General features: G+C 43.6%; 1 protein-coding gene across 1 annotated transcript in view; it reads left to right on the top strand.

Moving 5' to 3' along the window:
• The window catches only part of AP1G1 (adaptor related protein complex 1 subunit gamma 1), a 38,764-nt gene extending 27,110 nt beyond the window's left edge, over positions 1–11,654 (top strand). The window contains exons 7-25 of the mRNA XM_075838493.1: positions 38–134; positions 266–342; positions 1,511–1,606; positions 1,800–1,880; positions 2,754–2,852; positions 3,954–4,009; positions 4,106–4,219; positions 4,857–4,997; positions 5,096–5,150; positions 5,339–5,461; positions 6,615–6,704; positions 6,786–6,913; positions 7,045–7,149; positions 7,241–7,382; positions 8,764–8,890; positions 10,173–10,250; positions 10,333–10,493; positions 10,600–10,698; positions 11,196–11,654. Of these exons, the coding sequence (XP_075694608.1) occupies positions 38–134; positions 266–342; positions 1,511–1,606; positions 1,800–1,880; positions 2,754–2,852; positions 3,954–4,009; positions 4,106–4,219; positions 4,857–4,997; positions 5,096–5,150; positions 5,339–5,461; positions 6,615–6,704; positions 6,786–6,913; positions 7,045–7,149; positions 7,241–7,382; positions 8,764–8,890; positions 10,173–10,250; positions 10,333–10,493; positions 10,600–10,698; positions 11,196–11,297 (1,971 nt within the window). The 3' untranslated portion in view covers positions 11,298–11,654. The remainder of the gene's footprint in view (positions 1–37; positions 135–265; positions 343–1,510; positions 1,607–1,799; positions 1,881–2,753; positions 2,853–3,953; positions 4,010–4,105; positions 4,220–4,856; positions 4,998–5,095; positions 5,151–5,338; positions 5,462–6,614; positions 6,705–6,785; positions 6,914–7,044; positions 7,150–7,240; positions 7,383–8,763; positions 8,891–10,172; positions 10,251–10,332; positions 10,494–10,599; positions 10,699–11,195) is intronic.
• The last annotated feature ends 4,670 nt before the right edge of the window (positions 11,655–16,324 follow it).

Raw genomic sequence — 16,324 nt, 5'->3', positions numbered from 1 at the left:
ATTTCTAAATGCCATGGTTCTGTATGCTTCTTTTCAGGCTGCATTATGTGCCGTTCACGTCATCCGAAAGGTCCCAGAGCTCATGGAAATGTTTTTACCTGCTACAAAAAACCTGCTGAACGAGAAAAACCACGGTATGTGTTCGCCATGTTATGGCGTCTTGTGTGGCAATGCTCTTGCCACTACGTCCCTGCTTTTCATTCTATTCTGCTAAATTTCAGCTTTGTTTTATCCATTTAATGCATCATATTATTCTATAATACAGGAGTGCTGCATACCTCCGTGGTGCTCCTGACAGAGATGTGTGAGAGAAGCCCCGACATGCTGACACATTTTAGGAAGGTAGGGTTTCATGGCCATTCTTCCTATTGGATATATACATTTTTCCCATCTTGGGCCCCCTTTGGTCCTCCCTGTAAGAGACTTTGTGCTTAAAGGGTTGGGTTTATTTTGGAGAATTCCTTTCCATGAGCCCTTTTAGGTCAGGGTAGTGCCCTGCTGAGACGCTGCTTTGTTGAGCTATTTGCACTGGAGCACTGCAAGGTGGCCTATTGAAAACAGTGATGGCATTGACATCTGTTGATTTACAATGGGTCCCTTGTTATGTCAATTCCGGCTCCGCAATAGGCAGGTGTTCCCAGTAGCTCCCATTCTCCACTACCACTTAATATCCTCTTCTAGGATATCCACAATATGAGCAGAGTGCTCATTTTGGAGGCTACTCTATAGGAGATTATATCTATAGTTTCCGTGGATGTGTTCCACATATCCCATCCGCAAAGATTCATGTAAACAACCCCCGCCCCCCTCTCCCTGCAGCAGCACCTGAGATCAGACCAGATCTTTTAACACTATTTTAGGGAGCAACCCTGCCTACCCTTATTTATGGGAACACGGTGAACCCCTTTAATTAAGCACGACTGCCTTTTACCTGATTGCACAATCCTAAGAATGACTGCAGAGATGTCTTCTAAAACACACCTACGTGGTTAGAAGCCACAAGGGATCTTAGTAATGTTAACGGTTTCTTATTGGTTGTCCATTTAAGCTACGTGTGAGGATATTGGGGGTTGTACTGCTTGTAATGTTTATATACGTGTACATCATGCAAGAACAGCATGGCTCCGGTTCTGCTGTTCGGTCTTCCTAACACCTGCTTCCTGTCTTTTGCTCTCTGGCTTTTTGGGATCCTGCTGTTTGTTAGAATGAGAAGGTAAGAATTATTGGTGTCTTCCTATTCGTTCCCAAATACCTGTTCAATCATACAAACTCTTCCCTAAAGATGCTTTATAACTAAATCTTCCCTTTCCATTGATTGTAACTCGTGCTCGTCTTTTGTGATGCTGTAGCGCAACCTGGGCTGTCTAATTCTGGCTCCAGGGGCCGTCCTAGTTATAGACCCTACAATATATCAGTGTAAATCTAGCGTCCAGTTTGTGTATCAGTGACCGTCTGTGTCCGGCGGGAGATTATTAGGCAGGGTTGGTAACGCGGTCATCTTTCTCCTCAGCTCGTTCCTCAGCTAGTTCGTATTCTTAAGAATCTTATAATGTCTGGGTATTCTCCGGAGCACGACGTGTCTGGCATCAGCGACCCTTTCTTACAGGTGAGCGTGAAATCTCCAGTAAGAACTTACTAGAAGGTCAGGAGGCTTATGATATCGGCCCTTGTATGTGTGTCCGTGATCGGGAGTTTAGGTTATGGCGATAGGAATTGTGAGGAAATGCAATCTGTGTACAGTGTAATATAAGCGTATAATATCAGAGACTTTTTTTTTTTTTTTATATGGTCTCTTATAGGTCCGGATACTGCGACTTCTCAGGATTCTTGGTCGAAATGATGATGACTCAAGTGAAGCAATGAATGACATCTTGGCGCAGGTACAGGGTTATGAAATGATTATTAGGCATTCCAGGAAAAAAAATAATCAAGTGCTGCCTTTCCCGACTTCAATGGGGGTGTGACAAAAGCCACTGACCCCCCCCCCCCCCCCCTACCTCTCTTGGAGAAGCAAAAGATCACACAGGTTACAATCAGCATGTCAGATCCTTGCTTCCCCCGATTAGAGAAGTTGGGGGACAGTCTGGCTGTCCCCATACACATGAGATTGTCAGTGGACCCCAGCAGAAAATTGTGGGATCCTCTGACCAATATCTAACGACCGCATAGTATGGGGACTGTTCCGCTATTCTATTAGCCAAAATGGCACAGAAAATATTGTGCCGTTTGGCTAATAGGAGTGATCAAAGATTACATTGAATTTCTAGTTATGAGTCCGGTTCATTCACGAGGGGACCGCTCCCTCCCGGCGGTGATTTGTCAGCCCATCGGTCACTGTGAGGAGGTTGCGGTGGGAGCGATCCCCCTCTAGAATACCGGACTCATTACTATAAGTCTGACGTATTGTTTGATCACTCCTATTAGCCAAACGGCACTATTTTTTTTTTGCTATATTTTTTTTTTTGGAGCGAATTGGAAAGCTGACCTATCCCCATACCATGCAGCCATTATATAGGGTAGCATAGTCTGATGACCGATCTGATGTAAGACTTACCACTTTAATCGAGGTCATGAGATGTACACAAGCTATACAACTACAGAATGCGGACTGTGGCCACTAAATGACCTGGTTGGGTCAGTTTCTGCTATTAGAGAGATGCTAGTGTGCTGGATCTATAATGTGGCTGAATCCCGAGAGACCGTTCTAGAATATGATGTATAGCTTTAATACTGCTTTTCTATCTTTTTTTCAGGTTGCAACAAACACAGAGACCAGCAAAAATGTTGGCAACGCTATTCTGTATGAAACTGTTTTAACCATCATGGACATAAAATCAGAAAGCGGCCTGCGGGTGGGTATCTTGGAAATCACGGTTCTATTTCTGACCCTCTCTGCTCTTCCCTGGGACGTATTATCCAGTAATGATGTGACCTTTATTTCCTATTGACTTCACACTGCTCCAACCGGCCCTGCACGGTTTCCCTTTAGGTCGCATTACTGTTTCTCCAGGCTTTTCTCATGCTACGTCTCACAGGGATGATATAAACGGTTTCTAACATGGAGCAATATTTGGAATGAGATATTTTCCTAGTGCCCTGAGACTTCGTTATGTAATACTGCACTGTCTGTATCTTCCTACTGCTGAAGGGAATCATTACTTTTGACTGTTGCTCACACAATACTGGTCGGTCCTCAGTAATTTTCACTTTTGGCCCTTGTTCAGAGTAAACATTTCATGTATTCTTAAAGGGGATCTCCAAGCATTTTTTATTGATGGCCTATCCTTAGAGAAAAGGTCATCAATATCATATCAGTGCGGGACCGACTCCCCACATCCCTGCGACCTTTTCCCAGTTTACAGGCCCAGTGCTGTACACATCTGTGCCTGGGATTGCAGTTCTGGTTCCATTCAAGTGAATAGGACTGAGCCTCTGTCCTGCTGGGAATGTGTACGGCGCGGTGCCTGGTAAACATTAAAGAGGCTTCGTCGCCACAGCCCCTTCAGTCAGTTGATCAGCGGGGGTGCCAGGAGTCGGGCCCCCACTGATTTTTGCCATTCATGACCTATTCTAAGGATAGATCCATCAATAATAAAAACGCCCGGAGAACCCTTTAAATGACACAATCATAAGAGAAGCAATTGCTGGAACAAGGACAACCAATCGGTAGCTGGATCCTTAGTTTGGCAGATCTGTTCTGCAGCAGCTCCTTCTTAGTTGTTCCTTGCAGTTCACAGCGCAGCAGGTTTGACAAGACCGCCGTTGTGCAGGGAAAAAGCAGAAGGGATCTCGGGGTCCTATTGTTCTTGGAATCAACAGGGGTACCAGTTTTCGGACCCCCACCGATCATTATGTTATAGTGTATCCTATTGATAAGTGTTTGCTCTTTCAGGTTACGTGTCTTCCTCGCCTAACTTTTTTAACAATTATTTTTATTTTTTTGTCGCCTACAGGTTTTAGCAATTAATATCCTGGGGCGTTTCTTATTAAATAACGACAAGAATATTCGGTGAAGTTTTTTTTTGTATTTATACATATTCTTGATGGAATTCATGGCTATCCTATGGTTTCATCATCAACGTATCTTGTTTGTATTTCACTACAGCTATGTTGCTTTGACATCTCTACTTAAAACCGTACAGACGGATCACAATGCAGTGCAGAGACACCGCAGCACCATAGTCGACTGTCTGAAGGACTTGGACGTCTCCATTAAGAGGTAAGAATAGCTAATGATGTTCCTTATTCTTCAGACTACTGGATATCCTCTCTGTAGATGTGACTTCCAATAGTCTAGCATCATGCCAGTGACTTATCAGGAGATCCTGTAAAGGGGAACTAAACTTTTTTTTAAACTTATGATCTGTGGGCGGTCAGAGCGCTGAGACCCCATCGATTTGTTAAAACGAAGCGCTCCCCACAAAGCCAAACAGGCCATGTACGGACTCCTAGACTTTCTATTCAGCCTGTACACCACTCTGAGGAAAACCTGTTTAGAAATGAAGCAGAACAGAGCTCACCCAAGCGCTTCTGCCACTTTGTTTTAGCGATCTGTGTGGGTCACGGTGCCCGGATCCCCACTGATCAAAACTTCTAACATGTCACTATGACGTCAAAAGTTTAGTCACCTTTTAAGACTTCTGATATAGATTCATTCTGTATCACGCTGCCTGGGATTGTCATATGATGATTACTAAGTGATCCATCGACTGAGCTTCACTGCTGATAACACGTATTCTGACCACATCCCATGCTGTGATCTATATATATATAGATAGATAGATAGATAGATAGATAGATTTTTCTCTACAGAGATTTTTCTGACTCTTTGTCCGGTGATATCCATTCCGTCCTAGGCGAGCCATGGAACTAAGCTTTGCATTAGTAAACGGTAACAACATCCGAGGTATGATGAAGGAGCTGCTTTATTTCCTTGACTCCTGTGAACCCGAATTCAAATCCGATTGTGCATCAGGCATCTTCTTAGCAGCTGAGAAGTAAGTTCTATCCGAGGGACTGTGGGGTAATGACTGTGTCAGCCGAGAGTCATACAACACCATAACTGCTCAAAACACACTCTTATATTTTTTTATAGATACGCTCCCTCAAAGCGGTGGCACATAGACACAATTATGAGAGTCCTCACGACTGTAAGTATTACAACATTAGGCTAACGTTCCATTCACTTTTTGTTAGTGTTATCATTCCATTAATTTTTCTTATTTTGCCTCATTATTTTTGTAATCTAATAAATCTAGAAATAGAAAATGTGTTCTGTTTGGGAAACCGTCTCTAGATTATTTCACTAATCTCCTTTTTGTTCGTTTTATATGTGTAGGCTGGAAGCTATGTACGGGATGATGCGGTTCCTAATTTAATTCAACTGATCACTAATAGTAATGAGATGCACGAATACACTGTACAGAAACTCTATAAAGCTATTCAGGATGACATCTCCCAGGTAAGCGGCCATAAGACTAGGTGTTAAGAATCCACCACTGGGGGATGTTCGGAAAGTAGGAACACCGAAGTGCTAGATTATTGCTACTGCACAAACATTCGTCTATGCAAGGGTCAGCAACCAATAGCACTCCAGCTGTTGTGAAACTACAATTCCCAGCATGCCCTGACAGCCTATGGCTGGCATAATAAAGCCTTTGGCTTTCAGGGCATATTGGGAGTTATAGTTTCACAACCGCTGGAGTTCCGAATGTTGCTGACCCTGATCATTTGACCATGAAATACGAGATTTGCTGCAATTCTGAACGTATATTTTTATTTTTTACTGAATCAAGCGACACTTTTCAGAATATTTGCATTGTTTCTATTTTGGAAATTGTAACAGGGAAATTTCCACTTGCTGCAAATTAAGCATTCTCGTTCCTCTTCTTCACATTTAGTACAACACATTCTTTATAACGTTCTAGTACATTTAGAATAGGAGGTACCAAGAGTGTTGAATCCTTGTGTTGAGTAGGTGGAGCGTTGTTTTTATTCTCACATCAGCTGCGTCCTTCTCATATGTTGGGATTTGTAGTTGCATTACTGGTGAGGTACAGAATAATGATCTGTAATCAAAATCCAATTTGTAAGACCAATTTACCTACATTGTTTTGACGCAATTAAAGAGTAACTGCACTTTCATCAAACTTTTGATACGTCCTAGAGACATCAGAAGTTTGGATCGTTGGGAGCTGAGACCACCACCTTCACTGACTGGGCAGAAAGAAGCACTCAGTTGAGCATCCTGTATCTTTGGCTGTTATCGGTGCTCCTCATCAGCCTGAAGATGGCTCACATAGACATTCTGTATAGGCCGTCTTCAGCCTAACAGAGAGCGCCGATCACCGCCAAAAACGGCAGGGTGCTCAACTGAGTGCTTCTTTCTGCACCTTCGTTTGAGCAACGTTTGGGGTGCAAACTTCTAATATGTCTCTGTGGCATATCAAAAGTTTGATAAAAGTGCAGGTACGCTTTGAATAAAAGGTTCTTTCTGTTTTTTTCACCCTGTAGTACATGCAGTTCTTTGTCCGACCACTAGGGGGTGCTGCCTTCAAGTGTATTTTATATTGAATGTCTTACATTTTTTTGTACGTCTCTTTTCCGCCACACAGCAACCTCTGGTCCAGGTGGCGTCCTGGTGTATAGGAGAATACGGAGACCTGCTGGTATCGGGCCAATGTGAAGAGGAGGAACCTATTCAGGTACAGAATTTTCCAAGCCCCTGCGTGACCATTGTGTACGTAATTAGGGCAATATTTTAAGGAAGTTTTGTTTCTGAATAGGTCACCGAAGACGAGGTTCTGGATATTCTAGAGACTCTTCTGATTTCTAACATGTCCTCTTCAGTTACGCGAGGCTTTGCCCTGACAGCCATTATGAAAAACTCAACTAGGTTCAATAACACTGTCAAGTAAGTACCCCCTGACAAAGGATAGGTTGGAAGAGTATTTTTCTGTATCTGGTTGAGCTGCGCTGTACAAGGACCATGATTGTACCTCTAGTCAAACAATAACCTTACAAAGTATTCTTTATCTTCTGCAGCCGCATAAAGAAAGTGGTTTCTATCTATGGAAGCAGCATTGATGTCGAGCTTCAGCAAAGAGCTGTGGAATATAATGCTTTATTCAAGAAATACGACCACATGAGGTGAGAGGACTGACTTGATCTGTAGTTTTGTGTTTTTATAACCGCTATCCAGGTATCTGTATGGGCGGTTGTAATGCCTGCTGCTTTCTAGGCCTGCACTTCTGGAGAGGATGCCCATAATGGAAAAGAGCATGACGAATGGACCAACGGACATAGCCCAAACTAATGGGGACGCGGAACCTGGAATCATAGATACCAAACCAGTTTCTTCTTCTCAACCACCAACCAGCCAGGTAACTTCTGGGGTCTAAAGCAAAGAGCGCCCTCTAGTGCCACCTTGGGCGAGGCTTAAAATTAAGCAAAGCATCCACAACAGAGGCAGACCTTATTCTGTGGGGTCTGTAGTTGCAATCCGTTTTTTAATACCCAATCTGATATTGAAATTGAGAAGCCGATCTTATTATAATATGTCTAAACCGTGGCGTCTCATCAGTCTATGGCAAATTACAATTACATTGAGAGTGGATCTCCAAATGGACAGACACTGAGTGTTGGGTCTAGAGCTGCTGTAGAGTACTGCACCCTGTGGCTTCATTCATGTACAGGTATATGGCCATTTACATTACAATTATTTGAATGCAGAATTTCTTGGTCCATATCGAACTTTTGTTAGGGGGTTTTATCCAGATAGACGTGTGGTGACGTATCGCTACCATATACCACCAATGCCTGATCAGCGTGAGTCCTGCCAATCACTAGAAGGTAGCGGCAGCGGTGCTAGGAAGGGTGGCCAATCACATTGTCTCCTTTTGACTCCACTCTGCTTTTTCCAGGCAGCCACGTGGTTGCCCAGTAACTATCCCGGTGATTTTCTTGCATTGCGTTTTATTTCTAGCAATCAGATCAGGTCACAGATGTTGGACAGATATCAATCGGACATTGTGTTCATATCCTATCAAACAACCCCTTAAAGGGGTAACTAAACTTTTAAAAAGCTTTTGACATGTCAGAAGTTTTGATCGATTTGGGGTTCCAAGCACTAAGACCCCTCACCGATTGCTAAAATGAAAGAAGTGCCGAATATCTAGTGCCAAAATACCCAGCGATCGTCTCTACATCGGTGTCAGTAAGCGGTCACTTGCTCTATATCCCAATGACGGCGCCCCCTATCCTACTTGTGCAACACTGGATGCAGCCACCACACTTGTGCACTAAAAGGAGCCAAAGCCGTGACCATGTGAGGCCTTGCGGCCAACTAGGCAGAGGCATCATAAGTGGCATACGGTGCCAGCTATTGAACGGCAATGGCACCTGCTGAATCACTTTATAAGGAGCTCTGTCTGATGACAGATTTTGACATCCCCCTTGAGATTCCCCACTCTATAGTAGAATGATGTAGGTGAAATCTTTTTACATATAGATGCGCTGAATTTAGTATATTTTGACGTAGCTCGTGGCCATTTTCTTCTCGTGTAATGGATAAGTTTTCTTTCCTGCAGCCTCAGCACTTCTCTGCCTACACTAGTAATTGGTGAGGCCCCGCACGTTGTTAAATGAAGACGTTGCTTGAAGGGTGAACGGCCGGTGATAAAATTCCAGCTGCTGCTGAGTCATCCAGACTCAGGAAGATTTTTGTTTTTGAGAATACATCTGTTTTTCCTTTTTCTTTTATAGGCCAACGATTTATTAGATTTATTAGGAGGAAACGATATTCAGCTGGTCATACCTACTGCGCCGCCTCCGAAACAATCCACCGTGGGAGGAGAACTTCTAGATTTACTGGGCGATCTAAATCTTGGAGGTCAGTGTTTGATCATGGAAGGACTCGGCTAAAGGAGCCTTCTGTGTTAGAACGTGACGCCAATGCTTTTATAGATGTTTACCTTCAGTTCAAAAGAAAAGGGTCAAAGTAAAAGCTGGCCGGCCAAGACTTGGTGTCGAAGGCTTCACTCACACTTCTGAATTACAGGTTCGTGAGAGAACCTTCTATTTTGCAAAAAATACTCAATTGGATCCTACCAGGAGGAAAGTAGGGAAACTTCATAACATTTTTCAGAGCGGTTCCGTGCTTGATCACAAATAATGTTTGGAATTCATAAATGTGAATGATGCGTAAAGATGACATCACATGACCCCAATATATGAAGTATTAGTTGACTAAGATACCAGCTTTATACGTTTTCTTTAGGTTCATCGGCTACTGTGTGGGTGCTTTAAGCGGTTCCCAAACTAGTCCTCGAGGAATCCCAACAGGCCACGTCTTGCGTATTTCATATAGAGAAAACCTGTACTAATAATCGATTAAATCACACGTGCAACGTTAAGGAAATCTTCAGGGCATGGCCTGTTGGGGCTCCATCATGAGGGGTTGTCCAGTCATAAGAAATTCTTATAAGTAGGCCACTAATATGTGATTGGTGGGAGATTGACTCCTGGCACCCCCGCTAATCAGCTGTTTCGGAAGGGGCCGCGGCATTCGTACGAGCGTTGCTTCCCTTTCATTACGGTCACTGCTCGTACTGTGAATCGCCGACGCACTTGTAGCAGCGGTTCACAGTATTACAACCATCTCCCATTCACTTTAATGGGACAGGGCTGTAATACTGGGAACCGCCACTAGAGGTGTCGACAATCTACAGTACGAGCAGATCAGGAGTGAAGGGGTAGCAGCACTCGTCCAAGCACCGCAGCCTCTTCAAATCCGCTAATCGGCGGGGTGCTGAGTCAGACCCCCACCGATCACATATTGATGGCCTATCCTGAGGATAGGCCACCGATTTCTTATTATGGAAACACTGCCTGACTTTATACAGGTAATAGAGAGGAGTCCCGAGTAGGAGACCCTTCCCCTCTGACGTGTATATACCGTAAGAAGGCATATGGACAGGTAATCCTCTTGAGACAAACCCTTAAGTGCCAGTGAGTTGTTGGGCTGGAGCCCTGAGATTTTTTTGAGGTTTATTTTTTTATTTATTTATAGTGGGAGATTTAATAAAACGGTCTAAAAGAAAAACTTGCCTTGTTGTCCATTGCAAGGGTTTCTATTCTAAATTCGTTCCTTTTTCTGTTATCCGCTCCTCCAGCGCCCGTCCCTCAGATGACTGCACCCCAGCTTTTGCTAGATGGACTATCCGTGCAACCTCTCTTCAATGAAATATCAGGTCAGTACGTCATCTCCCCTGTCTCTTACATATGGAAAGATCTGTAGGTATCCGTATGTCAGAAATATTCCTCTCTATGTAGGTATTCCACCCATCGTCGCTTACAACAAGAACGGCCTGAAAATAGACTTCAGCTTTGAGAGATCCAGCACGAACGCCAGCGTGACTGTGATAACAACTCAAGCATACAACAGCACAGACAGCGAGATGACAGACTACGTGTTCCAGGCGGCAGTACCAAAGGTATCTCATGATGTGCTGGAACAAGATTGCCATTGTCCACGTATTTGCTCTTAATTCTAAGGCATTAGGCCAGGAACAATCACTTATCAGTTGATTTTTATTTCAGACGTTCCAGCTTCAGCTCCTGTCTCCGAGCAGTAATGTCCTTCCGCCCTTCAATGCCGGTAGTGTCACGCAGGTCATTAAAGTCCTGAACCCCCAAAAGGTAAATATCGACACACAATTAGCGCTCTTCCTTTAATGGGGTACGATGGTTTCAGCCAATGACGCTTATACAATTTTCATTAAATAAAGTATATCATTTTCCAATATATTTTCTGTACCAATTTTCAAGATCTCTGCTTGTTGTCGTTCAGTCAAAACCGTCATTGTTTATTTTCAGTCCTAGTTATGTGCCAACACAGGTGCATGGCTCGTTACATGACAGCGCTCTATTTGCACTGCAACTGTAACAAAATGTGCACCTGTGTTTCTATCACATGACCGGGACAGATTTGCATCCACTGGAAGTAAACCATGACTGCAAGCAGAGATAGTGAAGACCATGAGGACTTGATACAGAAAGTAGATTTCAAAATTGTGTAACGTTTAATAAAACCAAAAAAATAACCATTTGTTCAAACTGGAATACCCCTCCTCATTTATTTATTTTTCTTTTCTTGGCGCTGTGTGAACCCATATTTGTTTGTTTGCTCCCCGCAGCAACAGCTGCGCATGCGGATCAAGCTGACATATAATCACAAGGGCTCGGCCATGCAGGACCTCGCCGAAGTGAGCAACTTCCCTCCTCAGTCCTGGCAATAAGATGGCGCTGTGTCTACTCTCACCCCCCCACCCAAGATGAAGGATCTCTGGGCTGGAGCCTCTGCCTTTGGATTGCCAACGATTGCACTTTTGGGCTTTGGGGTAACTGAAAAGGTTGAGGGACATTCTGCAGCCGAGTGAAGCAATGAACGCCAAGCAAGGACACTGCTGCCTCTCTTTTCCTCAACATAAGAGGGAGCAGCCTGGCCTCCTACAACCCTCACCTTTCCCGCCGGGAATTAGAGTTGATTTTCCCAGGCCGGATCTCATGGGATTATTTTTTGTGTTCTTATCCCCCCCCCCCTATTCTCCTCTGTACATTCCTGCAGACCTATTTCCATTCACGCCCCCCCCCCCCCCCCCCCCAGGCTCCTTTATTATTCTCTGTCTCTTTCTCTACAACAAAGAGACACTCTCACTTTTTAGAATACTATTAAATTGTATCCCACGGATGAATTGCTGCTCCCCTAGTTTGCCTGCACCTTCTTCTGGATTCAATCGAAATGCCCCTCCAAAAAAAAAAGTGCTAGTTCTGCAGCCTCTGAGCGCCTGATTCTACCACTCGGCACCGGATAGTAACTTCTGTGTAAATTACTACTGTTCTTCTCTTGCAATGAGCTGTGTCCAGGTTCCAGTGCCTCAGGTTGTATTGGGAAATAGTGAATACGAGAGACGTCTGCTCTACCAGAGCTTGTCCTGGATCTCGTGTTCTTCTGGATGGCATATAGAGGTGACGTTTATGGTACTGGAGCCGTGACTTTCACTAGGTGGGCTGCCCAGATGTAATGGTGCTGAGTATACAGTATCTGATAATTTTTTTTCGGTAGCTGCAGCTGCTAATTTCTTAATCGTTTGTAGATTTTCCGTGCCTGCTAAGGAGGTGGTAAAGAAGTGTCGCCTCCCAAATGAAATTATTCTGTAAATAACGAGGGAAGTGACGCTGGCTCTGCTATTCTCAAAGGAGGCCAAAGTTTGGAAACAATCTGCCTTAGGTAGCCATGAGTTAGGAGGCGGCGGGCCTCTAGATGGACATTGTAACGGTTTCATTCATTCACGAGCTTGGATCATCTATTAAGAACAAAGGCAGCAGAGCCACAATGCAAAAAAAGGAGACAAGCTGCTACACCAAGCTCGCCCCTCAGTCCTGGCCTCTGGCACAGCAGGCCGTCTCCTAATACTTGGGCAGACATTATATTTGCCACGTTGGTTATTTTTCTTTTTGTTTCTTCGAGGTCATCTGGCTCTCCCCTGTAAAGTCGTCTTTTTTTTTTTTTTTTTTTTTTGGTTTTCTTGTTCCAGTAAGTTACAACTTTCTTAAGAACCTGCCCCCTGGTGGCCTCATTGAAAGGAACATTCAAATTCCATCTGAGTGGGGTGGATAACGAACTGCTAATTACCGCAGACTTATTTTTAAAATGTAAAAGCAAACTTGTACAAAAATAAAAAAAATAAGTCATTGGGGAGCATTAAGGGTGTAAACATTTTCATGGGTTACTAGACTGCTGTGTATTATCGTCTTTTGGTTGAAACAAATTATGAAAAGTGACTAATAAAGAGTAATAAAAAACAAAAAATGACTGACTATGGTTTTGTACTAAACGTGTAGGGGGTCTCCAAGACAGAATGTTTCCTTAAAGGGTAATTAAACTTTTCAAAAATCTTAGACATGTCAGAAGTTTTGATCGGAGGGGGTCCGAGAACGGAGACCACCACCAATCGCTAAAACGAAGTGGCAGAAGTGCTCGGGTAAGTGCTGTGCCGCTTTGTTTCTGATCGGCTTTCCTAGGAGCGGTGTACAGGCTCGATAGTAAGTCTATGGGTCCGCACAAAGGGGAAAACCGTTCAGAAGCTAAGGGGTACAGCGCTTACCCGAGCCCTTCTGCCACTTAGTTTTGGCGATTGGTGGGGTTCTCAGTGCTCGAACCCCCACCAATCCAAACACCTGACATGTCAAAAGTTTTTTAAGTTTAGTTACCCTTTGACCATTATATTATTTGACCCTTTAAATAAGTGTCCACCTCTTTAACACCATATAACTTTTTGGTCCAAAATTTGAAGTTTTTTTTAATATGGCTTTAAAGCGTTCAGAAGTTTGTTTTTCCGATACAGAGCTCCAAATCCCCTTCACCGAGTTAGATTATACATTTCTGTCTGCCTGCAGCCACCACTAGAGGGGTTTTAGAAACTTTCTACATAGGATTAAACAGTATGCAATAAGCTCCCCCTAGTGGCGACTGCAGACAGACCTCTAAATGATCAAGTTCTGTGTTTGCAAAATATTTGGGCTGCTGTATCAGAAACATTTTCAACCACTATAAAGATAAAATAAATTATATAAAGATGTAAGAAATCAGTTAGCACAGAATTTAATATCTAAACGGTATTCACGGGTGGACATTCACTTTAAAGAGAACCTTTCACCTGCCCATACATGAGAGCACCGTGGGGCCTTTTAAAAACAAATTTCTTATCCTGCTCTGTTATTTAGATATCGGTGCTATTATATTTGGTGCCCGATATTGAAATAACCCCCTGAACTGTCAATGGGGCGTGTAATTGGCAAGGGGGCGTGTAACATCGCTGTGACACTTTCCAATCGGCTACGGACCGCGTCACAGTAAGGCTATGTTCACACGGGGTATTTTGCCGAGTTTTTTTACGCGGAAACCGCGTCGCAAAACTCGGCAAAAACGGCCCGAGAACGCCTCCCATTGATTTCAATGGGAGGCGTCGGCGTCTTTTTCCCGCGAGCAGTAAAACTGCCTCGCGGGAAAAAGAAGCGACATGCCCTATCTTCGGGCGCTTCCGCCTCTGACCTCCCATTGACTTCAATGGGAGGCAGAGAAAGGGTATTTCGCGCTGTTTTATGCCCGCGGCGCTCAATGGCCGCGGGCGAAAAACGGTGCGAAAATCGGCGTGCAGGGAGAGGAAAATCTGCCTCAAAGTTCCAAACGGAATTTTGAGGCAGATATTCCTCCCCCAAAATACTCCGTGTGAACATAGCCTAAGAGCTGGAGTGCTTGTGTCCGCGCGCGCAGCTGATTGGACAGTGTCACAGCGATGTTACACGCCCCATTGACCGTTCAGGGGGTTATTTAAATATCGGGTGCCAAATATAACGGCACCGATAAATAAATAACGGAGAAGGATAGGAACATTTTTTATAGTGAGTCCGGGTTTGTACAGCCCTGCCCATTACATGCTGCACATTGTATGGGCAGGTGAAAGGTTCTCTTTAAAATGAAAAGATCACATCAATAGATGAGATCTGTGCAGTTCCTTAAATCCTTTGGCGCAGTTCCAACGTGGTTACCGCTGCTGATGGTCACACGACCTTCTTTGCTTTCTGGGGTTTTTTCCAGCAGTTTTGCAATTTGACTGCTTCGTTTGAAACGCTTTAGCGCTATACATGTACGAGAGCTATTCCCATTAGCGATCGTACTGAATAATAGAGTAGCATTTAATAACCATGCAGATTTTATATGCCGTTCAGAGTCTGTGGAAAGCTGGGTGACTGTTCCTACGGACCACTTGGTACCCAGCATTGACTTAGCAGATCTGGAGACGACTCTTCTCTCTCTCAGGTAATTCTTGTTTTGTTTTTTTCTAATTTTAGGAGAAAATATTTTTGTGTGTAATCTCTAGCACGCCATTGTGACTTGAATCCACGCAATGGATTCTGTACCTCAATGTTCCCCAATAAAGGATAAAGTCACGTTTCTGAATTCTTGTGTTTGTCACCCACCCAGATCAGAACGTTGCGATTTTCTGATGGTAGCGGCAACCCACAATGTTACCGCGACCAGAAATTGTCATGAAGCTCGATCCTAAGCCCATCAAACCGTATAGCATATATATATATATATTTTTTTTTTTTAAAGGTAATTTTATGAAGACCTCATAGCAAACAGTGGTACAAAATAGAAAACTATAATGTTGTATAATACAGCAGTATTAAGTGTGAGGTCAATTTTTATCAAAAACATATGGATATATATTCACGTATCAATATGTATATAGTAGAAAACGAAAAAAAACAACAACCTGAACGAACAGCCTTTCCTTATCAGGCGAAAATGTAACTTAAAATCTGGTGAGGACCGGTTAATGGTTGAGTCTAGTGGCGGATCAGAGAGAGACGTCAGCAAAACCCAGGCCCGAGCGATGCCAAGTTATGAGCTAGTAGGAGGATTGGCTGTCTAAGAGCTCCCTACTTTTAGAAATATATCAGGACATCCACACGCTTCATAAGTGAGCTTAAAGAGTGGCAAGGTAGAATTAACCAACGCAGTCCATGCTGATAATGTAAGAACCTGTGGATGTTTCCAATGCAGGAGGATAGTCTTTTTTTTTTTTTTTTTTTTTTAGAACAATAGAAGCGTCATGAGAGATCTGACAGTGATCAGTATAATTTCTTGTACCAATAATAAAAGACACGTTCTGGGATCAAGTATACGAGGGAGTCCTACTTTAAGCTCAAGGAACTCTAATATCTCAGCCCAGAAATGATTAATAATCGGACATTCACAGAACAGGTGTAGGAAGGAGCCCTCAACTCCGTGGCACCGTGGACAGACAGGAGTTGGATACGTCCCATTCTAAATAACTTGTAAGGGGTGTAGTAAATTTGGGAGAAAATTTTTAATTGAATAAGTCGGTCTCTCGTAGATATCAAGGGACCTGTTAAAGAGGATAGCATTTCCTTATGATCGTCTGTAGACACAGAGGAAAGAGTCTGAGACGAATAATCCAAGGCTGTAACAAGTTTTTTTAGACGATACAGTTAACAATTGGCCATAAAGTGTGCATAATGGCTTAGCCACCGTCTCCCGCGTCACCCAATTATCCACCAGGGACGTAGAGAGTCTAATGTTATATCCTGCAAACGGCAACCAAAGGGCATGTCTAAGCTGAAATAGCAGAACCTGAGATGAGTCGGGATCTGGTGTATGGATCGAAGTTGTACAAAAGTAGCTACTTTATTCTCCACCACCACCACATCCTCCAAGGTCAATATACCCGGGGTT

This window comes from Rhinoderma darwinii, chromosome 9 (assembly GCF_050947455.1).
Source record: "Rhinoderma darwinii isolate aRhiDar2 chromosome 9, aRhiDar2.hap1, whole genome shotgun sequence".
NCBI classification, from domain to species: domain Eukaryota; kingdom Metazoa; phylum Chordata; class Amphibia; order Anura; family Rhinodermatidae; genus Rhinoderma; species Rhinoderma darwinii.
The sequence above is the reverse complement of the archived record's forward strand: the minus strand, read 5'-3'. Positions and strand labels throughout refer to the sequence as shown.